The following is a 23,154-nucleotide window of genomic DNA, read 5'->3' on the forward strand; positions in this document are numbered from 1 at the left end:
TTGACAACAGGCGAGATTTTCAGAATAAAGTTGTGAAATTACAAGAAAAAAAAAAGGTGAGTTGATGTTCCAGGCATGCCTGAGACAGCTATGGAAGGGGCGGAGCTATGTATGTGACCTTTGGCATCGGGCTTGTGGAGAGGGGCGGGGTCAGGAAGGGCTCGACATGCTAACATGTTTGTGTTTTGCTGACATTGTCAAGGCTGCACGTGTGTAGAGGGGCGTGGTCACATGGGCGCAGGTGGGCGCGCGCGCGTGCGTCCTGACGCATACGGAAGCCATGAAAGACGCGCACGTGCTGGTGCCGCCGGAGGAGAGGAAATGCCGGAAGCCGTGATTGTTACAGACGGTTGTGTCACACAAACATTTCCGTTCGTGTTTATATTCTTCATTATCTTAGCCGTCACGCTGTCACTTGTCAAAGTTGTTCCAGTTGGGTGTCGTTATCACCGTAATAAGCCCACCACACCGCGCAGTCTCTGTGACAACTCGTCAAAAAGGCTTTAAAGGAGCACAAATCACCGCACACGAGGCGCCAACGTGGGCATGACGCCGGGGGAGCCACGTCAGCCATGAAGGTAAGCAACCTGTTTGCTTTGTTGGCTTGGTCCGTGGATTAAGGAATGGACGCCGGTGCACCGTGTCATAAGGACAATGGTGGAGATGCATGGCAGGCAGATTGTATTCATGTATCGGATAGCAATGTTAAACATGGAAAGGGGAAGTTACATTGTTAAAATGAGCAATGTCATATTAGTAAAATCAAACAGGACGTGCCCTTTAATTTGATATCCCATTGACTTGACTGCCCCAATGTTAAAGAAGGTAGAGCAGATGTGACAGCACTGGTCCCCATTGGTCCCCAACATGGAGTCTAAAGCTGGCAGCCACCCAGGACAACCCTGCTACAAACACTATCATAGCTTAGGCTGTCTTGGGAAGAAAGTCAAGTGTGTTATTTGTCATGGATATTTATCACAATGTATTACTTTTCCCCTTTTCATACTACTTTCCATCCCAGGAATGTATGAAATCCACCCACATCCATGACTGTTTTAATGAAGCAGCATAGAAGGTGGATGGATATCTAAATGCTCCCTATTGTAGTTGCTTTTATATGCTGAAGGACTTTAAAAACACTTTTTTGTTGTGGTTGTTTTTAAGGCCAAAGGGTTTGATTGGTAGTTTGTGTTTTGAGTACAAAGTTTTCATGTCATGCCTTGTTGGCCCTTAGTAAAGTCCTGGTAGGTGTGCACTGTATGGTCACATACCATGGTCACATACCATGGTCACATACCATGGTCACATACCATGGTCATATACCACGCCCCCTGGGTCTCTGCAGCAGTCTGGAATCAAGCATTGGGGGTGTGTGGTCCGGATATAGCCATCCTCTCCACGTGGTTGGCCTGCTCGCGGTCGCTCACGTCACCCCGGGGTCGTGAAAACATCTCCGGTGGCGACTAACGGTACCGGGAGCGACTCCCATCTGTCCGGCTACCGCATCTTAGCGCATCCCTGCACCATAGCACCAGACTCCTGTGGCTTTAAGTAGTGCTCCATGCAGGGAAATGTGTGATATCAGCAATTCTTCACTGCGGACTAATGAGGCGTGACATGGAAACTTTGGAAACACACACAAAAATGTTTTTAAAGTCCTTAGCATATTTACAACCCAGGCATCCTATTGGAAACAGAACAACAATGCAAACGGCATGCAAAAGAAGCTGATCATGAATGTTGAACGCAATGGCCACATTTTTATTGTTTTTACAAAGACACTATATTCATGGTATTCCCAGTTCTGTCCAATCCAAGTGGCGTGGCTGCTGTGACCTTCCAAAGTGTTCTTAAAGTGTTCATGTTTCCACTATACACCTGTGCACTAACTAAGACTTTGCTGACTCGGACCAAAAATAAAGCAAACGTGACGGTGGACTTTTGCTACGTCCTGGTTTTTGTTGTTAGGGCGCCATCCAGAAGGGCATAGACTGCGGCTGGGGCTGCGTTTTAGCCCGGGGGGGTGGCGGAGGCGGGCAGCGATAGCCCTGGATCCAGTCTAAGGAGGTAGAAGGGGGTGCTCCAGGGTTACCTGGCCCTGAAGCTTTGCTGCTCGAGTGGTCGTCTTCTTCGTCCGACGAGTCGCCCGCGTACGCCACCAATCCCGTTTTCATCCTCTTCCCTGCAGGCTCGACTAGAAAGAGAGGTGCAAAGGAAGCAGACGTGCAAAAAGAAGGGAGGGGGAGGGGACAAGAAAAGAACCACAAGAACACATCGGCAGCAGCGCGGTTCAAATAGGAAGAAGCAAATTAGTTCAGTGAATTCAAACACAATTTATGCCGAGCAGAGAGGACGGGTGGGACATCCGGCGAACCGCCATCGGTTATAGGCCGTCCGATCCGGCGTCAGAGGACAAGTGGTGCCCCACCCCCAAATAGTATCCAGCATCAGCCCAGAGATACATGGAAGAGAAGAAAAACACAGAAAAAAAGAGAAAACACAAAAACAGGAGAGATTGTGGTTAGTGAGGGTGCAGACTGATGATGTCATCAGAACGGGACAAAAGGACTTGAACACTGGACAACAAGCTCAACGCTCCAACTTCAACTATCTGGAGGAGAATCCTGGCTGGAGGAGTGCCTGGCACTGCATTGACATAATCTGCCTGGAAACCTTTCACAGCCTTTTATTGTAGCCCTGCATCCGGTCTTGGGAGGCTAAAATGGCTAAAATGAGAGTGGGGCGGGGGGAGTAACATGGTTCACTTACCCACGGGGCCTTGCGGTGCCCTTCTGTCTTCCAGCTGCGGTCTCACTACATTTACAGGCAACAGGGGTGGAGGCATTAGCTGCCTACTGAGGAAAGAGCAAAAGATGGCGGTTACCTTTCTACCACACAAACACCAGCCGCTATTTGGGCCACACCCGGGGTAAAAAGATGGGATAATAGAACAAAAGCGTACATTTTTGAGAAAAACACTTTTATTCTGGCTCGTAGATGGAAGACTTTATTTCCTAAATATGGGTTTATTTATTTACGACTTTAATCCTGTAATATGACAAGTTCTTTCTCATTCCGTAATTTGTTATTGTTTTTTCCTTTAGTCTCGTCATATTCCACCTTTTTTCCTCAATCTTACAACTTTATTCTTGTAATTTCTTTTCTCATACATTTCTGACTTAAGTCTCGTAACATCACAATTAGTTTCTTGTCAATGCTGCGACTATATTCTCGTACATTTACCACTTTCTTCATGTAATATTACAAGTTTTTCTTATGAATTTACGACTTTAGTCTTAATCTTTTTCCCCCCTAGTGTGGCCCTGATCCAAAAAGGCTGATTGAAAGTAGAACACAGTAACAGTAATAATGGCAACATTGGTCCATTCAAGTCAAACGATACATAAAAAAAAGAAAATAAACCATGGGTTTTAAAACAAGCCATTCTAACTGTATTTTCAAATGTAACGTTTTTTGTAATTAATACAATTAAGAATGCTAAAAATGTAGGTAAAGAGCATTGTTGCATACAAACAAAAATGTAAAACTAATACAATAATAGTAATCAGACTACTACTGCTGGCATAGACGCAGTGCAGAAGAGTGTGATGTAGTAGAAATGACAGGTTGCAGTATATTGTCTTAATATTTGTTTCATTGTCCTTTTTTTTTTAAAGTTAATGTTAAAATTTCATCTCATCTCACCCCCAAGCTCATCTTGTCTCGTGACGCCACGATTTATAAAAGTAATGTGATGTATGAAGCTGTGAAATTCAAAGCGCTGGTGAGGGATTACTGGATAAAAAAAGTAGTACATTAGTACTTCTAGTCCGACAGAACTTTCAGTACCTGTCCCTCTCACTCGGCGGGCCAGAGGAACTCGATGACGGGGGTCCTGTAGTCTCGGGGCCGCCCGCTGAGAAGCCTGCACCTAAATTAGTCATATGAATGGGTCCATGCTATGAGCAGAAAAACACACAGGCACCATTAGCGGACATCCTCTCCTGGACCCACTCACTTACTTAGTGGCCACAGTACAACGTCAACACCTTACCCCCGGTGACCGGCTTTGGCCCAGGTCACAATTAAAGACACTTTCAGCCTATTACCGAAAAACACACGCACACTGTGCCAGTCCACACGCTGCTCACGCACAGGAAGTTCCAGCAAGTCCCACCCAATCAGAAGCAATCCGCACCGGAAGACCGGGACTTCCGTGTGATGCTCACCTGATATCCGAGCAGGCCGCTGTCACTCTCGTCTGGAACTTCCTCTGTGAAGCGTCTCTTCTGTGGTGGGTTGGCCGGGATGGCAGGAGGCGGAGCTTTGGGCGGCGCCACAGCCGGCTGAGGAAAGGACACGAGAGGTGGGAGGGGCTGTGCCAAGAGAAGAAACCATTAATGGATGATGATGACCGTACATCTGACATGTATGCCAATCGGTACACCCCACCTGAGCCACTGGAGCTGGGGCAGGAACGGGGGGCGGAACAGGAACAGGCGCCGGACCCACAGGCGGTGCGATATTTATAGTTGTCCCAGGTGGGTACTGAGGGAGAACACCCTTGGGTGGCACGGGAGGCATGGGAGGCGGGACGGAGAAGGGCGGTGGTGGAGGGTGGGGCTGAGGCGGGGGCACGGGCAGCGGGAAGCCAGGCTGGAACCCGGCTGGGGGGTAGAAGGCGGGCTGCGGGGGCATCCCGTTCACCACCGGGGGCGGCGTAAAGCCTGGAAGGAGAGCAGATGTCAGCTGAGAAGCGTTATTTCATGATGGAAAAGATGGAAAATGGGCCCGGTGCTTTTCCATATGTCGCCCCCACTTGGGCTGGCGGTCTGTTGCATGACCATTTCCATGGCTTAGCGACAGGCGCTGTCATTGGGATGGGAGGACAGGAAAGTGGGCGGTGCTTGCCATGGTGCTCGCCATGGATCTCCCTACGCTGATCACATGTTTTTCCTGTGCAATGTGTAGTGTTTGATAGCAAATGCTAAGTGGCTGTAAGTGTTGAGTGAACGCAGTGTAGCTATCAGGTTATTACGCAACTATTGAGAAATGATGTAGAATTACCTTTATATGAAATGAATTGTAAATTATTGAATCATATCAGTTACTTTGACTGTGAATGTGAAGTACTATCATTAGTATTGAGTGCAGTAGTTTAGTGGTTAGTTTTGAAATGTATGTATGGTTTCCTGTCATTTTGACCCCTGATAGAGTATGTACTGTATGTACAATGTCTATCTATAGTAGGAAGTAGATGTTATTTTATGTGAAAGATTGCAATCACTGCTGTTGGAGACATATGGACCGCACAGAAACTTCAAAAAAGACAACTCAAAGACGTGTTGAAGTCATCAATAATCGATTTGGATAATAATAATATTCATTATGACCAGGAGTTGATGGGTTGTGAACAAAGGGAAGTCCTCGGTACCTTGCTGAGATGGCATCACTGAGCTCATTTGAGTGAGGAAGCGGGAATACTCTGCGTGAACCTAATGGGAGAATAAAGCATCTTAGTTCCTGAATGGAGACTTCACACAAGCAGGACTTTACTCACGGTCTGAAGCAGGTTTTGACAAAGTGTTTTTGCAGCTGCGAGACCTTCCGGTTTGGGATGGCTGTGGCAGGAAATTGAACACAGGATGATTGAATGGACCTCGGGAGGCTAACGGGCAGACTGCGGCTGGAGCGGGCACCCACCTGATGTAGATGTACATGGGCTCGAACGCCTCTCGTCCGGACGTGGGCTCCAGACAGCCCGAGCCTTTTCCCCTGAGGAAGACTTTGGCCCCGGTTTCGGACTGGATGTGCTGCAGGTACGAGCAGCCGGGACCCTCCACACGCTCTTTGACCACAAAGCCCGGGATGGCGTGCTCCAGGCCCACAAAGATTTTATCCTGAACGTAATGCATCTGTGGGAATAGGCGGCAAATACGCGTACGATGTCTGCATGTCAAAGCCAAGCATAGTGAAAGAAAATGACCCTAACGTCTTACCCCGGTCTGGAAGTGTGGTTTGTGGGGGGGCATCGGGGGCAGTGAGGGCGGGGGCGGTTGCTGATAAACTGTAACGGACGGCACGCCGGACGAGGAGAAGGAAGGGGACGCCGAGGACGTTGCAGTTGCCGCTTTCACCACTCCATTGGTGATGATCTCCTTGATTTTGTTGACCGCCCCTGTGGAAGGCAGCGAACAAAATCAATCAATCGACTTCCTGATCGCACGACATTCACGGGAGGATACCGACGGTCCACGATGTCCCTGGTCTGGCCTTGAACGTGCAGATACAGCGGCCGATCCCTGAGACGAAAGAGCAGAAAAGGTGCTGACACGCGAATAATAAACTCGACGATGAAGGTCCCGGATGAGAGAGGAGGACAGTCACCCCGGTGGCGCTTTGCTCCGCTCCTCTGGCGACATGTAGCGCCCTCTGGTGGACACGGCGGCGCCGCTCACTTTACTGATCTGGAAGCACACAGTCACTTGTTGCCGCTCATCATCTTAGTCACCGTCATCCGTGGAGATGCTGACCTCGTCCTGCGTCTGTCCTCGCGTTAAGAGATTCCGGCAGGTGATGGGGACGTCGTTGATCTCGACTTCTGCCACCACCAGGTCATCTTTGGTCTTTGCTGGCACCAGAGGCTTCCCAGTGGCCAGTGCCTGTCGATTAGGGAGAAAGGTTCTTATAGCTTAGCTCTCAAATGTTGGGAATTTAACACACACAAATTTTGCGTGTCGCTTGGCTTGGACGGTGACTTGCGATCAGTCGCCCTGAAACATGACCTGCACCTCGCTGTGGCGTGATGAGCGAATACCATAAACAGCAATGTTTTTTTTTCCCCCAGGCAAAGACCTGCAAATGGCTCCTTGACCCACTATTGGGTCCCAACCCGGCAGTTGAGAACCACCGTGGGTCATCTGACATCATCATACGTGAGTCGTGAGTACCTACACATGAGGCATCCCAAAATCCGTCAACTAATTTGCTTCTCGGGTATTTATTGTCATGCTGTGTTGTTTATTTTACTGCCTCTTGTTATCAATCGATACCGGGTGAAATGAAGGTTTACAACAAAGGTACCTTATCAACGAATCCGGGCGTGCCTATCTGTGACGGCTTGAGTTTGCCCTTGGCGATCAGCATGGCGTTAATCTTGGCGGCCACGGCAGCAGCGGCATCCAGAGCCCCGGTGGGTGCAGCCTCGGTCGCACCACCGGAACCTGGACCCGGCTGGTCCCATTTGCTGGTGCGGCGGCTTGGAGGAGAGAAGACACAAATACCGTGTTTGCAGGCGGGCCGCTTTCATGTAACAATAACAAGCAGTATTACATATATATAGTCATGTATTTATTGTAAAAATGAGCGAATGAAAAACATGCTAACGCTAAAAGCCCTTCATGATTACATAAACTAGCTAGCATAGCTACACTGAATATGTACGGTGGTCAAATAAACGGTGATTATCAACACCAAGTTCCTCAAGTACACTCACCCGCCGTTTTGACTTCCGCCAAATGACATATATGTTCTTCAAAACGTTTCTTGCGAGATGTCTTCTTGTCTTCGGTACGCGTATGATTGTAGCACCGCTAAGCCGGCTAAAGCTAACCAACACAAACACTTCCGTCTCCGGTGAATGTTAGTACCCCCGCTCGACACTAGAGGTCGCCAAAGGCAACGTTGTGTTAACTGTTGATCTATGTATGTTTGGCGTTTGTTGTGGTTTACAATAATGTGTTTATTTGGTATTGTTTCGTTAAGTGATGGTTTTATGGAGACAGAGGCGTTAACAAAACTAGTTACAAGTGAAGTTAAATGCTCAGTTGCATTATTTTCAGCAGTATCTTGCCTGGAGAGGGCGCCCATTTGACACATCTATCCTGACCCCCTTGATCCTTGCGGTGCCCCTCAAGCACTGGTTCTCACCCACCATTGACACTGAAAAATAATGTTAAAATAATTTTGAAAAATTAATAAATAATAATAAAATAATAATTAAATAAAATGTAACAAATAAAATAAAAAGCAAAAAAATTCAATCTGAATTGGTTTGGCATGCAATGATTCGGTTTGCCTGTGGGCGTCACTGTTGCTCCCTTGAGTTCCAGCCCCCAATGGAGACACATGGAGGCGGCTGCTGTTGTGTATATGTTGGACACCCAACCAGGTTCAACGTGACATGATTACCTGAGATGACGTGGCCGTCATAAATCAGCATTCCTATGTCTTTATTCACGCAGTCTAAACCGCCATAGCTTACGTTTTGAATGTCAACACTGACATGAAAAGAACATAGTCGTCTTCCCGCACGCTCAACCATGCTCTTCACATGCTTGAAGTGTCAGAAGGTGAAAGGTCGGAGGAGCCTTGACGCCCGACTTGACACAGACGCCTATTTCCAGGTGACGGGAGGGGGAGGGGCGGGATACGGAGAGACGGAGCAGACGTGCCATATTTACTGTCTTCCCTCGTAAGAGCCCGGGTGCGAACCCTAATGCGTATGTCGGTTGATGTAACCTCCGGCCTCCCAGGCACACAAGACCCCCGGCCTGGCCTGATCCTGCCGGCTGACACCGTCGTGCGATGGAGGGGAGGGCGCCTCACGGCGGGGTGGCGACGGGGGAAAACAAAGAAACACTGTGAGCGGCCGTGGCTTCGGGCTTTGCTGACAAACCGCCGATTACGAGGACGTCGACACATCTGAACGTAGATTAGAAATACAGTGGAACCTTGGTTAGCGTCCGCCTCGGTTAGCACCTTTTTTGCTTAATTTAAATTTGCGCCACATTTTTTTGGTATATTATCATTTTCTAATAGAAATGAATGAAAAAGTCTTTTCCCCCTTCCTGATTGTGTACGCTGTGATGCATGAATCCGTACTGAGGAATAGCTGAAAGGTACATGCGGAACCCTGGCGGGGTAGAACGTGACGGAAAGAGAGAAAACATATGGAGGGGTTGGATTCTAGAAGGCGGCAGGAATCTCTTTGCTGTATGTCTGGAGAGAACGGGAGCCTCTTATACACCTCCCAGCAGGGTTCTGGCCCGGGCCGCGGCCTCGTCTCGTCTGCCCGGCGGGGTGCTTTCCTGAGCGGGCTGCCCAGGGGAGGGGCACCTGCAGCAGGCACGATCACTGGTCAGAATGAGGGCCCGGCAGGCGGGGCAAAGGGGGCTTCTGGGGATGGAAAAGACTCTTGGTGCTTCCAGGAATGGGACATCTGTTGGATTTATGAAATCCTCAGGTAGAGCAGAGCGACGTCCCCGCTCGGAACTGTTTGTCCTCTCGAACTAATGACGCCGGCTGCTATCTCAGGATGAAATCAGAAGCTTCTGTGGTGCCGCAGAGCAGGAGTTATGATTGGAGCGGGCCGGCTGGCGCTGGCCGCCACCGACAAAGTTTATAGATAGGCCGGCTTGCCAACTGAGGCAATATTTTCCATCCATTTGGTCGGCTTGAGCAAACGGCGCGTATTTGAAGTTTATCAAGCACTCAGTCATCCAGGAGACTCCAGGGAGGCTTTAATCATCTGACGTGTCGTCTTCGAGAACACACGCAAGCACAAAGCCGGGGCATCTCCACATCGACTTCACACCCCCCAACGTCTTCCTCACTTTGCTCCAAAAGTCACCATCCTAGCTTCCGCGTGAGGCCTTCACCGTCACTGGCTTTTTTGTCTGCGAGGCATTCCTTTGAAATGTGCTGAGATGGCCGGGAAAAAGTGCATGGATATTACATTAGCGCTCCGACAGCAGCACCCCCTGCGGTCGGAGTGCACGCGGCTGCACATAAGTGCAGAGGGAGGGGAGCGCGAGGTAGCCAGGTAAATGAAAACACATGCCTTGACCACGGAAAGGTACTCCAGACGCATCCAGAAATCCTCCAGTTCAAGCGCTTTCGGCGTGGCTCTCGTTTCGGCCTCTTGACGTTTCCTCAGGTTTCCATCGTGCTTGCATCCTGTTTATTTATTTTCAATACAATTTGATGAAATCACATCGGAACAATGTGAACAAATAGATTTTGGGCTTCATGGATGAGCCGCTCAGCAGAAATGCCAAAGTAAGACCATCACTCTTGCTAACGTTTAGCTGCAGAAAAGGTCAAAAAACGGAATCTTTTCAACCAATTTGTCATCATATTTCACCTGAAACTTGTCGTGAAAAGTATATTTCAAGCCCAAATATGCCACTACTATCCCCAGCGATGTCACGAATAGCGTACCCAATACCCCTTCATTGTCTTCAGTTTTTGTGCTGTTAAAGTTAAATGAAAGTAGAAAAGTTAGGTCAAATAATGTATGATTTCTGCGTCTGTCAAAACTCTGTTCTCCTCCTCCTCCATCAAACTTCATATTAATTCATCATTTAGTATTTTCTCTTAGTTTGTAGCATTTGTGTGATGTCATTAAAAAAGATATTTAGTTTGAGTGGTAGTATTGAGCAGTGTTTATACTTTATTTGACTCCATTGTGTCCCAAAACTGTGTTTTTGCAGATGAAAGAAACCCAGCATGACGTCACGACACTGAAGACGGATAATTAACTGATGATTAACTGATAATTAACTGCCACACATTGCTTCCCCGTTGCAGTACTCATCCTTACGCGACATACTTTTTATAGCTGCATTAATGTCTTCATTTATTTTCTATGACAAGCTCCTAAGTATTTTAAAAGATTCGGAAAGTCATCATTTGTGTAAAAAAAAAAAAATCAAACTTAATATTTGAATCTAAGGTTACTTAATATTAGCTTTCAGCTACCGCACCGTAAAATGTGGACATTTATGGTTTTCATTAGGAATTATGAAGTCTGGAGGAGAATGTCTCTTCCAGACTTTAAAAGCTTAGCTTTCTGTCCAACTGTCAAAATCATCAACTCTTTGGCCTGGCGGACGCTTTTTAAACACCCGCCGTCCGCCTGCAACAATCTCAGCCCTCCTTTTTCCCTTTTTTTTGTCCCTTCATCCCATCCTTCCTCCGCTCCGTCAAACAACAATATTTGCTCATGTGCGTCAAAGAGCAGCGGGGTTTGCACCACAGCACAGTGCTGCCTTTGAGGCGGACAGACGTAGCGAGGTGGTTGCTACAGGGAGACGCGGAAACACCGGCCCGCCACACACACACACACACTCACACACACACACACACTCGCCAAAGTGTCAATCTGATGTTGGAAGCATATTTCATCCTTTTGCTGCAGGTTTCACCAAATGACAGAAGATGCTTTCCTACCATCTGATCCATTTAGGACGTTTCCGAGCGTCCTACTTTAACAAAGATTTTTTCCACCAAAGGCTGCATAGTGAAGAATGAAAGGGGACCTTTCCTCTTTTCTGACCCATAAATGTTGTTCCAGTTTAGTGTTCTGGTGTCAAAACGCCAGATAATGAGGTTTGCGCCTTTGGAAGGGAGCCCTGACAGCAGCTTTGGTAGCTCGCCATGCTTTTTTGTTAACGCGGATTTCCGCTGACGTCACTGCAACCCGGACTTCCTTACGTGGGCATGCCCAGTTGAGTAATGGCTACCAGGAAATATTTTTTCCGGAGTGCGGCGAAAGCTCATTTAGTTGATCTCAGCAAGCATCAGGCCGATGTGGCACACTATAAGCAACAATCAGCTTCATAACTGTTTATTTTGGAATCAAACAAAAGGGGTTCGGCAGCCGTCCGGAAGTCCTTGGGAGCGAGATCGATCACAGCAAAGTGGGAGGCGTGCCTGGAGGATGGCTTTGGGAAAATACTGTGTGGTTGAACTTTTTGGAAGGTCTATGTCCCGTTCCATCTGGCATAAGAAATAAGATTTCAGAAAAAGAAGATGATACCAACAGTAAAATGCGGTGGTGGTAGTGTGATGGAAGACATGGCCCGACCAGTTACCAGGTTTAGGGGGCAGTCATCTTCTAGCTTAGCTTGGGATGTCTTTCTTCTGTCATACTTGTAGGTGGAAAATAAGGTTAGTAGAAACCAGGAGGTGTTTGTGAAGGTAGAATTGATGATTGCCATAAGATTGTGTCCAGTGGACCAGTGGGGGCATTTGGCCCAGATGAGAGACCAAGTGACGCCGTGAATAGCAGGAAGTCTTTATTTAGAGCTCTAGATTAAGCATGAATATAAACATCAGTCGGTGGCAGCGTGGAAGCAATGCCGTCGTGTTGCACGATCCCTCTTTCAAACCTCGCTGTCCATCTTCTGAGTGGAAGGGATTCAAGTATCAACTTAATTCACCACATCGATGCACGCCATGAGAGATTTACACCAATCAACAATTGCACATTTCTTCAAAAAGAAAAGGAATATAAACAAAAACAAGCAGAAGTGCATGCAAACAAACTAAACGTGGACGTGAGATCAGTGATTACCATCTTTGTTGAGGGGCGTCAACTGCATTGAAAAATGTATTTTTATTGAAGCGTCGGCGGGAGCCAGTCGGGGGTGTCCAAACCTTAATCCCAGTGAGAACTGAAAAATTGAGGGACGCTTTGACACATTTGGATAATAATAATAAAAATAATAAATTGGATTTCATAGTCTTTTCAAGGCAACCAAGTGAAGGCATTTTTCATTCACGGTGGTAAGCTATACCTGTACCCACAGCTGCCCCAGAGTAGTCTGATGGAAACGCGTCTATGCCTCTTAGACCACCACTAAACATTCATTGGCATTTAAAGATGCTTCAAGCCATCCAGTGTAGGTCAATAAATGCTAAGCTATCGCTATCTGGAGATAACAAAGGAAATGAGTGGAATATCGAATAAGTATTACACAGGAGGTCCTTGTTTTATATGTATATGTAGTATATTCACCTACTACGTTGGAAAATAGGAGTGTCAAGGTGACTATAGGGGTGCTAGTTCATGTCCAGGGGACTCTAATAATGTTAAAAACTGAATTTAGAAGGTGGTTAAAAGGTTTTGTATGTGCTAGCTATCCAAATACCCCGTTTAGTAAAAAGTACTGGATCTACTGGACTGTGTGTTATACTGTACTCCTCCGATTTCAGATCAACATTTGCAGTAAAAGTTGTAATGATTTGATTAGCCTCAGCTTCTCTCTTCAATTGCCATTGTTCAACCGGAAAACACAATCCAGGTTTAAGCCCGAAATATCAAAGCGAGCTACTCACCGCTAATGACGTACAAGCACGGTGCGTTCAAGGACATGCGTTCAAAGTGTGAAAATTCAACTTGTGGGCTTTCTAACAGTATAGACTCTACATTTGACCTGTCATATCCTGTATTTATGGACAATGACATGAAAAAAATCTGAGGGGGGGGGGGGGGGTCCTCTATATTAGCATTTTCAGTTTTTGTTGTTTTTGGCATTTCTGGGGGGGGGGCGGTCCTCTATATTAGCATTTTCAGTTTTTGTTGTTTCTTGGCATTTCTGGGGGGGGGGTCCACCTATATTAGCATTTCCAGTTTTTGTTGTTTTTTGGCATTTTGTATACGGGCCACAGTTTGGACACCCCTGATTTAGACGCGTTTGCACTGCTTAGAAAAGAGCATTCATTCCAAAGCTTGTATACTACGTAGTATATGTTAGCTTGTATACTACGTAGTATATGTTAGCTTGTATACTACGTAGTATATGTTAGCTTGTATACTACGTATATGTTAGCTTCCATACGTAGATGTCTTCCAAAGAGCTCTGGTGCCAAGGTTTGGGATTCGGTGGCTTGTGACCAACGAAAAGGTGTCGGTGAAGCGTACCTTTTAGTTTCCACACAGGAACGCTCACATGATGGATTCCACGGGGGCCGCGAGAGAAGCGCTACTGCAGCGGACTGCTTTTGCGGCAGAGCTGATTTGCCGAGGTCAGCGTCTGCCGGTTGCGCCTCCTCTTGCCGGTCAGCAGCGTGTAGAAGAAGGGATTGACGCAAGAGTTTCCGTAGGTCAGCCCGGTGAGGATGCGGTTGACCGTCACCTGCGTGCCCACCGGTACCGTCCTCAGCATGTCCGGCTGGTACAGAGGCAGGAGCTGCCAGATCCAGAATGGGAGGAAGCAGGCCCAAAAGGCCAGGACGATGCCCAGAATGAGGAGCAGAACTTTGGGTTTCGGAGCTCGGGCGGGGCAAGCAGTGCCGGTCCCGGCGCCCCACGGGGCCCGTGTTTGAGACACCCAGTAAAGGCGGCCCAGCGTCGCATAGAGAGCTCCGATGGCCAGGCCGGGGCCGAGAATGCTGGTGCAGAAGAGCACGCTCAGGTAGGCCTTGGAGCTCTGCTCGTCCCACGCGGGCACGCACAGCTGGCCCTCCTGGTTCTCCCCGTCCTCCAGGTGCAGGGTGATCATCATGGGCAGGCTCAGCGCCACGGCCAGCCCCCAGGCTAAGCTGACTCTCAGCAGGCCAGAGGAGTTGGTGGAGGAGGTGTGCAGGGGGTGCGCCACGGCCCGGTAACGGTCCAGGCTCATAGCGGTCAGCGTGAAGATGGAGGCGTGCATGGTGAGGAGGTCCAGGCTCAGGAGGAGGCGGCAGCCCAGCTCGCCGAAGGCCCAGCCGGACGCCAGGCTGTCGTAGACGATGAAGGGGGCGGTGAACAGGTAGAGCAGGTCCGCCAGGGCCAGGCTCAGCACCTGGAGGTGGAGGGAAGACGAGGGGGGGGAAGAGGACAGGGGGGAGGAGGAAGGGGAGCCGGAGGAGGGGCCGGACAGGCAGGGTGGGGCGGCGACTCTCAAGAAGCAGCAGATCGGTCCCACTCCGCTTCTCCTCCTGCTCCTCCTGCGCCTCAGAAGGAGGACCAGCGTGTACAGGTTCCCGATGATGCCCAGCAGGGAGAGCAGGGAGAGCAGGGAGCAGAACAGGGCCGTGGAGGCCAGGCTGGGAGAGGTGGACGGAGCCGAGGAAGGCAGGGACAAGTTGGGAATGATCGGGAAGGTGTACGGGGAAGGCGGGGGCAAGGAGCCGGACGGCTCCATTCGGGACGCTTGGGGGTGCTGGGAATGTCGGAGGGAGATCGATGGAAGGCCGCTGGATGTTATTGACGGCTGAGGAGATGCGGAGAAGGAAGAAAGGAGACAAAGAAGGGGAGAAGGTGTCATCATACAAATCATGTTCGGGCCACGTCATCCACAACGGTTGTCATGAAGCTCCATATTTCCCATTCAAAGACGTCATAGAATATATATGAACACAAAATACATGCTGATATCAATGAATATTATGAGAAACAAACCAAACTAAATAAAGTTGTCATTTTGGGAAATTAGGTTGGGGAAAATATATAATAATATGAAAAGAAACTCATAATACTAACTAACTTGTTAGCATATATGTACTGTATACAAGATATTAGCATACTGTATGTAACTTGTTAGCCTACTGTATAGTGTAACGTGTTAGCATACTGTATAGTATAATGTGTTAGCATATATGTACTCTATATAACATATACAGTAACGTATAATGTATACGTTAGCAAACTGTATCTAAGGTGTTAGCATACTGTATCTAAGGTGTTAGCATACTGTATATAACATGTTAGCATACCATATCTAAGTTGTTAGCATACTGTATAGTATAACGTGTCAGCATACTGTATCTAAGTTGTTAGCATACTGTATATAACATGTTAGCATACTGTATAGTGTAACGTGTTAGCATACTGTATAGTATAATGTGTTAGCATATATGTACTCTATATAACATATACAGTATACAGTAACGTATAATGTATACGTTAGCAAACTGTATCTAAGGTGTTAGCATACTGTAGCTAAGGTGTTAGCATACTGTATATAACATGTTAGCATACCATATCTAAGTTGTTAGCATACTGTATAGTATAACGTGTCAGCATACTGTATCTAAGTTGTTAGCATACTGTATATAACATGTTAGCATAATGTATAGTGTAACGTGTTAGCATAATGTATAGTGTAACGTGTTAGCATACTGTATAGTGTAGCGTGTTAGCATACTGTATAGTATAATGTGTTAGCATATATGTACTCTATATAACATATACAGTATACAGTAACGTATAATGTATACGTTAGCAAACTGTATCTAAGGTGTTAGCATACTGTATCTAAGTTGTTAGCATACTGTATATAACGTGTTAGCATACTGTATATAATGTGTTAGCATACCGTATCTAAGTTGTTAGCATACTGTATATAACGTGTTAGCATACTGTATATAATGTGTTAGCATACCGTATCTAAGTTGTTAGCATACTGTATAGTATAACGTGTTAGCATACTGTATCTAAGTTGTTAGCATACTGTATATAACGTGTTAGCATACTGTATAGTATAACGTGTTAGCATACCGTATCTAAGTTGTTAGCATACTGTATAGTATAACGTGTTAGCATATTGTATATAACGTGTTAGCATACTGTATAGTATAACGTGTTAGCATACTGTATATAACGTGTTAGCATACTGTATAGTATAACGTGTTAGCATACTGTATAGTATAACATGTTAGCATACTGTATCTAAGTTGTTAGCATACTGTATATAACGTGTTAGCATACTGTATAGTATAACGTGTTAGCATAGCATAGCGGCAAATCAGGAGGAAGTCTGCAAACGGGTAATCGTGATGAATTGATATGAAAGCTGTGATCAATTACTTTCCCCTTTGTCACCGTCGGCCTGCTCTATTTGTTGTTTTTCTAAATATGGGCGTTGATGTGGGCACGGTGTCGGAGTGGCACAAAGGGGCCGGTAGCGGGGGCCCGGCAGCGGGGGCCGACTGAAATAGTGCCACAAAGAAAAGAGAGGTCCTTAAACAGGTGTTAAAATGGAAAGGTCAGCAAAAACCTTGATGGTTTACGTTGCAGCAGAAACCATCCGCGGCTGGCACGGCCCTCCTACTTTTATGGATTCACGCAGGAGCAGACCTGCTTTTAGTCAATCATTGGATTCGAGGAGTAGGAGGGCTCCGATTGAGGCTGTAAATCCGCATGCATGTGTTAAGGTCATCAGATGCGCAGCGTGGCATCACGTGGGTCCGTTTTCTGTCTTGCTTTTTCCTGCCATACCTGTTGTGCCGGTTCGAATCCCAGCGACTGCAGGACATTTTGTGTGTTGACTCGGAGATTCCCCACATCAAAGCGTGGCCTGGCACCCCCCCGCCTGCGCCACATGGCGACCCGGCCGGCCCCCGGGGTTAAGAGCTACCGTTGAACTGGAGAGGAGCGGTGGGTCCCCCGCTGTGCCGCGTGCCTCCGCGTTTACCAGCACGCTTTAAAAAGCAGCGCCGTTGCTGCCGTTCCCGACATTCCCGACGCCGTAGTCTTTGCCGCGTCCGTCACTTGGGCAGCATTTGTTGGGAAATAGTATCTAAACAGATGGTGTCACTGGGGTGGAATTAGAAGACGGGAATTTTACTTTTTGGGGGGTCGCAGATCCGCAAGGCCAAATTATAGCAGAAAAGACAAAACATAGGAAAAAGGAAATAGGAATAATATGCTGTTTTGTGTCTGATCCCTAAATTCCTGCCAAAAACCAATGAATCAACTTCCCTTTTCCAAAATCCATTTCCTCACCTCAGAGAAGACGCCACAGGAACAATATTCCACCCGTTAGTCACGTCGCAAAGTTGACTTTCCATTTTCAAATCCTGCTATGTGTCGTCCTGAAATCCCTTCCTCCTTTTCCGGCGCAGAATTCCGATTTTCTTTGAGGATCAAAAAGGAACTCTCGGCAATCGGCCTCCAGACTTTGCGATCCCGAACTCTGCTGTCTTGTCCCGTCTTGCAGCTCCTTCTCCTCAGCGCCACGGTCTTTGATGCGCCTACGACCAGTGTGTGTGTGTGTGTGTGTGTGTGTGTGTGTGTGTGTGTGTGCGTGTTTAAGGAGGAAAAAGGGGGTGGGATGCTGAGTGAGGGGCTTATGCTACACAATAATGAATATTAATACAAAGTTGTGTGGTCCTATACCGGATCCAGGTGGTCCTACCTCTGTCACATTTCTGTTTTTCTGTTTTCCATCTGCTTTTCTGATTTCTCTTTCCCATCCTTTGTTAGCATCACTCGTATGAACGCCTGAGCTATCATATGTAGCCGCTATTTTAGCTCATCCCACATGGAATTATGACACATTATGACACATTATTTGAAAATGTGGCACCATTTGTGGGACCGTCGGCAAGTTTGGTCATGTTTTCATAGCTTTGTCGGGCTTTCAGAACCTTTGAGCCAGGCATAAATCACACACCCTTGCAAAGATTAGCATAATACTGATGTTTATTGACCATGTCAATAAAAAATATGAAATATCACACTTGGAAATGTTGCTAAGAAAATGTATAATATTGTCCAGACACTGACCGATAATAGATATTTAATAATTAGGGCTGTCAATCCATCGAAATATTCAATCGCGATGTATATGCATTTTGTCCACAGTTAACTCTGAATTAATCACATTTAATGGCAGCTAGAAATAATTATAGTCAATAATAATGTGGTCTGAATCTCAATTTGATGTGCAACTCCAACAATAATTCCATCATATGTGATGTAAAAAGATATCAATGTGGGAACTATGGGCCATTATTTCACACAAGTCATATTTTTATATGACTATTTTTCTTTATTATTAGCATATTAGCTCTGAAACCTGCCCACAAATGTTTAGCAAATACAAAATGTGAGCGTTTGTTGTTTATGTCGTATCGATGTTTAGATATTTGGGCAAAATAAATATGGCTACATTTGTGTCCAAGTGGAACATCTTTAGAAAAATGGCTGGGTTTGAATGAGTGAATAATCATCTCTGTTTTGTGATTGAATGACGCCTATTAATATATATATTTTTAATATGCATATTAAAGCAAATGTGATGTATTTTTTTGCCTAAGTGAAGTGTTTTCAAACGTAAAAATGTCTGAATCAAGCATTCCAAAATATTGTGTCATGTAGTATTCTACACTGGTCACCTGTGTCAGTATTGTTACTTTGTCGGGTGAGACACACAAGCACCAGATTGGCTCGAGACGGCCGCAAGCAAGCTAACCAGTTAGCCTCAAATTGATTTTGAATTGAAACTTGAGCATAAAACATACCACTTCCACACGGAATGGGAGGATAACTTTTTTTGTCATTCTTTGCTGTGCGACATGCCGTGGCTGACTTGATGACTTCATGCAGCGTTAAGCTAACGCCATGTAAGCTAGCATTTTGTGCCATTACCTGGTGACCACAATGCTACGATATGTTTGGACTAATAATAATAATAATAATAATAATAACAATAATACTAATATAATAGACCTCAGTCTGCCACCAAACAGCCAGCAATTATTCATTCATTCATTTCCGGACGACTAGTGACCACACGGTCGAACCTGAATTGGCACCACAGGCATGCCCATCGTATTTCTTTCATCCCGCCTCTACAATATTTTCATTTGGTATGTTTAGCTGCAGCCTGCCAGTCATCTGCCAATCATTTCAGTTATCGGCCCATCTCCCAAGTTCTGCTTTTCTTTGGCTATCCTGCCTCGGATCCAGAACACTGCTGGCTTTTATTCAGCGCAGATGTTGAGGCGTGATGGTCTGCTGTGGGTACCCTTTCATGATCATTGGAGGACCCCGAATGATTTGTACCGCAACTAAAGACCCCTTGGTAGCGGGTCAGCCTGGTATGTGCAATGCCTGCATCCGCTGGCATCCGCTGGCATCCACTGGCATCCACTGGCATCCGCTGGCATCCGCTGGCATCCGCTGGCATCCACTGGCATCCACTGGCACAAGTAAAGAAATAAGAAGTAAAAGTAGCTTTTTCTGTCAATTTTGGAGTCTAATCAGATCCAGAAGTTCTGATGCTCCAGTTACACAAGCAGCACAAGTCCTTTATTGCATCTTCTGGAGTCAGAACCACAGCTTTCCGCTGGAGCGATATAAACCCACAGAGATTGGAACCATCCATTATCTTTATAGCATCATGCATTAGCTCCAAATCTAGCTCGTATTCAGGAAATTTATTTTCATTTTTCTGTCACAAACGTTCCCCGGATTCCAAGCTTGATGACAAAAAAATACATTTTTATGTTGACTTCGACACTGAGATGTTTTAGGGAATTGATTAAGATTAGAAAATTCCAGATACATTCTGAATGCCTCATCCCCCGTTTTTGCATAAATTTGTTGTTAAATTATACGTCCATCATGGTTGTGTCCCAGCACCAGACCTGAAGGAACATTGGCAGAACCAGGACTCTTGGATATACAGTAAATGCCCAGGTCTCCTAACCCCAGATCTAAAGCAAGACTAACAGAACCAGGACTCTTTTATATACAGTAAATACCCAAGTCTCCTGACCCCAGATCTAAAGCAAGACTGGGAGAACCAGGACTCTTGGATATACCGTAAATACCAAAGACTCCTTATCCTGGATCTAAAGCAAGACTGGGAGAACCAGGATTCTTGGATATACAGTAAATGCCCAAGACTCCTAACCCTAGATCTAAAGCAAGACTGGCAGAACCAAGACTCTTGGATATACAGTAAATACCCAAGACTCCTAACCCCAGACCTAAACCAAGACTGGGAGAACCAGGATTCTTGGATATACAGTAAATGCCCAAGACTCCTTATTCCGGATCTAAAGCAAGACTGGGAGAACCAGGATTCCTGGATATACAGTAAATACCCAAAACTCCCAGCCCCAGATCTAAAGCAAGACTGGCAGAACCAGGACTCTTAAATATACAGTAAATGTCCAGGTCTCCCAAACCGGATCTAAAACAAGACTGGGAGAACCAGGATGCTTGGATATACAGGAAATACCCAAGACTCCCAACCCCAGATCTAAAGCAAGATTAGCAGAACCAGGATTCTTGGATATACAGTAAATACCAAATACTCCTAACCCCAGAACTAAAGCAAGACTGGGAGAACCAGGATTCTTGGATATACAGTAAATACCAAAGACTCCTTATCCCGGATCTAAAGCAAGACTGGGAGAACCAGGATTCTTGGATATACAGTAAATGGCCAAGACTCCTTATCCCAGATCTAAAGCAAGACTGGGAGAACCAGGACTCTTGGATATCCAGTACAGAATATTGAGTATCAATGATGTCACCAGAAAGCGGTCCGTCAGCAGGCTTGGCAAATAGATTCTGACAGCTACTCTTTGTGGGTACGTCTGCGTGTTTTCTTTTGGTAGATGACATTTTTATGTCGGATTTATTTTTTTTCCGGGATTGGTCGCAGCAGAGTTTGGAGTCTGTGGGAAAGTGGGCCTCACAAGCGAACCCATGTATCTCCACTGTCGTTTCACAACTTGAACCCCAATCCAAGGGCAACATCCCGTGGGGTCCCGTTCAAACGCACCCTGACTGGAGGGATAGCGAGGACTGATGGATGGTCTTTAGATTCTGGGAGAAATACTTTCTAAATATACCTTCTAATATACCTTCTAAACTGCAGGTTTCTGAAGTTTGATGTCCAATCAGAGGTTTGACATTGACAAGGTCAGAGAGGATCAACAGGCCTCTGCGGGGTTGTCTAACGCAGCTCACAGTTGCCTGCCATCCGCCCAGTTGATTTTGGCCCAACGCCGTGCTTTGCCAGCTTTCAGAGGTCGGACATCTTGGAAGCCGTTTAGTTGGGACTAGCCAGTGAAATGTGTTCTGTGTGGGTCGGTTTGGGCCGGGTTGGGGCGGGGGGGGGGGTACATGCAAGATAGACAGACACAGGCAGCAAAGGGGATGGGTGGAAGCTTGGGGGTGTTGAGGGGGGTAGACATAGCTATCCCCACAGGGTGTGAGGAATTTGAAAAAATACCTGGCACAGGCATGCCAAAACCGGGGGGGGTGGCGGGGGGCACGTGGAGAGACCAGCAGCTCGGGCTGCCATCATGCGAGCAGACGGAGATGGAGGATGGAGGTTATTATTATTATTATTATTATTATTATTATTATTATTCCATTCAAGTAGAGACAACCCATATTTAAAACTAAAGTGTTCCACTTTGACATGCAACCATGCGGCATTGGTCATCTGGTCCATAAAACAACCTGAAAACTAAACGACCCCTCTGACTCGCATCATTACATCCCACTCCAGTGGAACCTTGGTTAGCGTCATTAATCCCTTCCAGAGGGTCCGACTCTAACCAAAACCTACACTGACCCTTCCCATTAGGAATCATGTAAACCCAGTCGGTCAGTTCTTGAAAGCCAAAAATGTTAAGACAAAACATCTTTTTATACTTTTATATTTCCACTTTGACATGCTGAAAACAATTGGAAATAATCTAAAAATAATTGTAAATAATGCTAGCATGAGAGAGCATGTGGAGCCGCACGGACTAGAAACGCGTTTGAGCGCCGTGCTGATTATTTAGTCCGAGCACATCAATGTGAGTGTCTCCCAAGACATTATATGATTACATCTACCTGAGCTATGGCTTTGCTCCCATGCTGTGACCCGCTCTTCAATCTTAAACATGCAAATGGGGGGTGCAGTCAAGCAGCCCAGTCCCAGCTCCGTACTGGAAACCAGTAGACTACAAACACTCCAAGTCCTTCACTCCTCTGTGGGTCGCCATTCTCTTCCTGTTTGATAGTCACATTATTATTATTATTATTATTATTATTATTATTATTATTGGGGGGTTGCCATCAGTCCATCCATGGTTCATATACTGGCTATCCCAGGCTGGGTGCACCTTGGACTGGCTGCTGGCCAATCACGGGGCCAGCCTTTCCTAGCGTCAATTTTTGACAAATAACGTATGTCGTTTTTTTTCATATTTTTCAACTTGCTTCTAATGCACTTTTCCGGTAAAAAAAACAAACAAAAGAAACCTCACACACACTCAACAGGGGCCCCAGGAGCACCCAAAAACAGCATAAAAAAACAAAATTTTAGGGCGTCAATTTTTGACAAAAAAACGTATGTAGTTTTTTTTCAGTTTTTTTCAACTTGCTTCTAATGCACTTTTCCAGTAAAAAAAAAACAAAAGAAACCTCACACACACTCAACAGGGGCCCCAGGAGCACCCAAAAACAGCATAAAAAAACAAAATTTTAGGGCGTCAATTTTTGACAAAAAACATAAATTATGTCATTTTTTTTTCTTCATTTTTTTCAACTTGCTTCTAATGCACTTTTCGGGTCAAAAAAAACAGGATGAAAATGATTGCTAATATGTCTCAGCTATTTATTGTAGTGGAGTTAACTAAATTACATTT

The 23,154-nt window shown here is 46.1% G+C and overlaps 2 protein-coding genes across 7 annotated transcripts; both read right to left on the reverse strand.

Moving 5' to 3' along the window:
- Positions 1-1,746: 1,746 nt before the first annotated feature.
- khdc4 (KH domain containing 4, pre-mRNA splicing factor) lies at positions 1,747-7,665 on the reverse strand. 6 transcript variants are annotated; one of them, XM_078797599.1, is made up of 14 exons: positions 7,496-7,665; positions 7,084-7,258; positions 6,534-6,662; positions 6,388-6,467; positions 6,250-6,302; positions 6,000-6,178; positions 5,704-5,915; positions 5,561-5,621; positions 5,435-5,495; positions 4,453-4,727; positions 4,230-4,376; positions 3,850-3,959; positions 2,770-2,852; positions 1,747-2,194 (listed from the first exon to the last, which is right to left on the reverse strand). In XM_078797599.1, the coding sequence occupies exons 1-14, from the start codon at positions 7,522-7,524 to the stop codon at positions 1,965-1,967; spliced, it is 1,824 nt and encodes a 607-aa protein (XP_078653725.1). In that variant the 5' UTR covers positions 7,525-7,665; the 3' UTR covers positions 1,747-1,964. The 6 variants fall into 6 exon arrangements, 4 of the variants coding, with proteins under 4 accessions (XP_078653725.1, XP_057941326.2, XP_078653727.1 ...); XM_058085343.2 differs by having other exon boundaries at positions 2,770-2,855; XR_013630085.1 differs by having other exon boundaries at positions 2,123-2,194; positions 3,850-3,931.
- Positions 7,666-13,769: 6,104 nt separating this feature from the next.
- On the reverse strand, positions 13,770-14,912 carry uts2r3 (urotensin-2 receptor 3). Its single transcript, XM_058085351.2, has one exon. The coding sequence runs from the start codon at positions 14,910-14,912 to the stop codon at positions 13,770-13,772; it is 1,143 nt and encodes a 380-aa protein (XP_057941334.2).
- Between the last annotated feature and the right edge of the window lie 8,242 nt (positions 14,913-23,154).

The sequence above is a fragment of the Doryrhamphus excisus genome, linkage group LG17 (genome assembly GCF_037039965.1).
Source record: "Doryrhamphus excisus strain RoL-2023G ecotype Guam linkage group LG17, RoL_Dexc_Guam_v1.1, whole genome shotgun sequence".
Taxonomy (NCBI): Eukaryota; Metazoa; Chordata; class Actinopteri; order Syngnathiformes; family Syngnathidae; genus Doryrhamphus; species Doryrhamphus excisus.

Excerpts from the sequence above, each read along its gene's own strand:
- khdc4 (XM_058085343.2), bottom strand. The coding sequence starts at position 7,524 with ATGTCATTTGGCGGAAGTCAAAACGGCGG. Across the intron at positions 6,663-7,083 it reads CGCCCGGATTCGTTGATAAG|GCACTGGCCACTGGGAAGCC; the intron begins GTACCTTTGTTG and ends CCTAATCGACAG. Across the intron at positions 5,622-5,703 it reads CCCATGTACATCTACATCAG|CCATCCCAAACCGGAAGGTC; the intron begins GTGGGTGCCCGC and ends TTCCTGCCACAG.
- uts2r3 (XM_058085351.2), bottom strand. The coding sequence starts at position 14,912 with ATGGAGCCGTCCGGCTCCTTGCCCCCGCCTTCCCCGTACACCTTCCCG.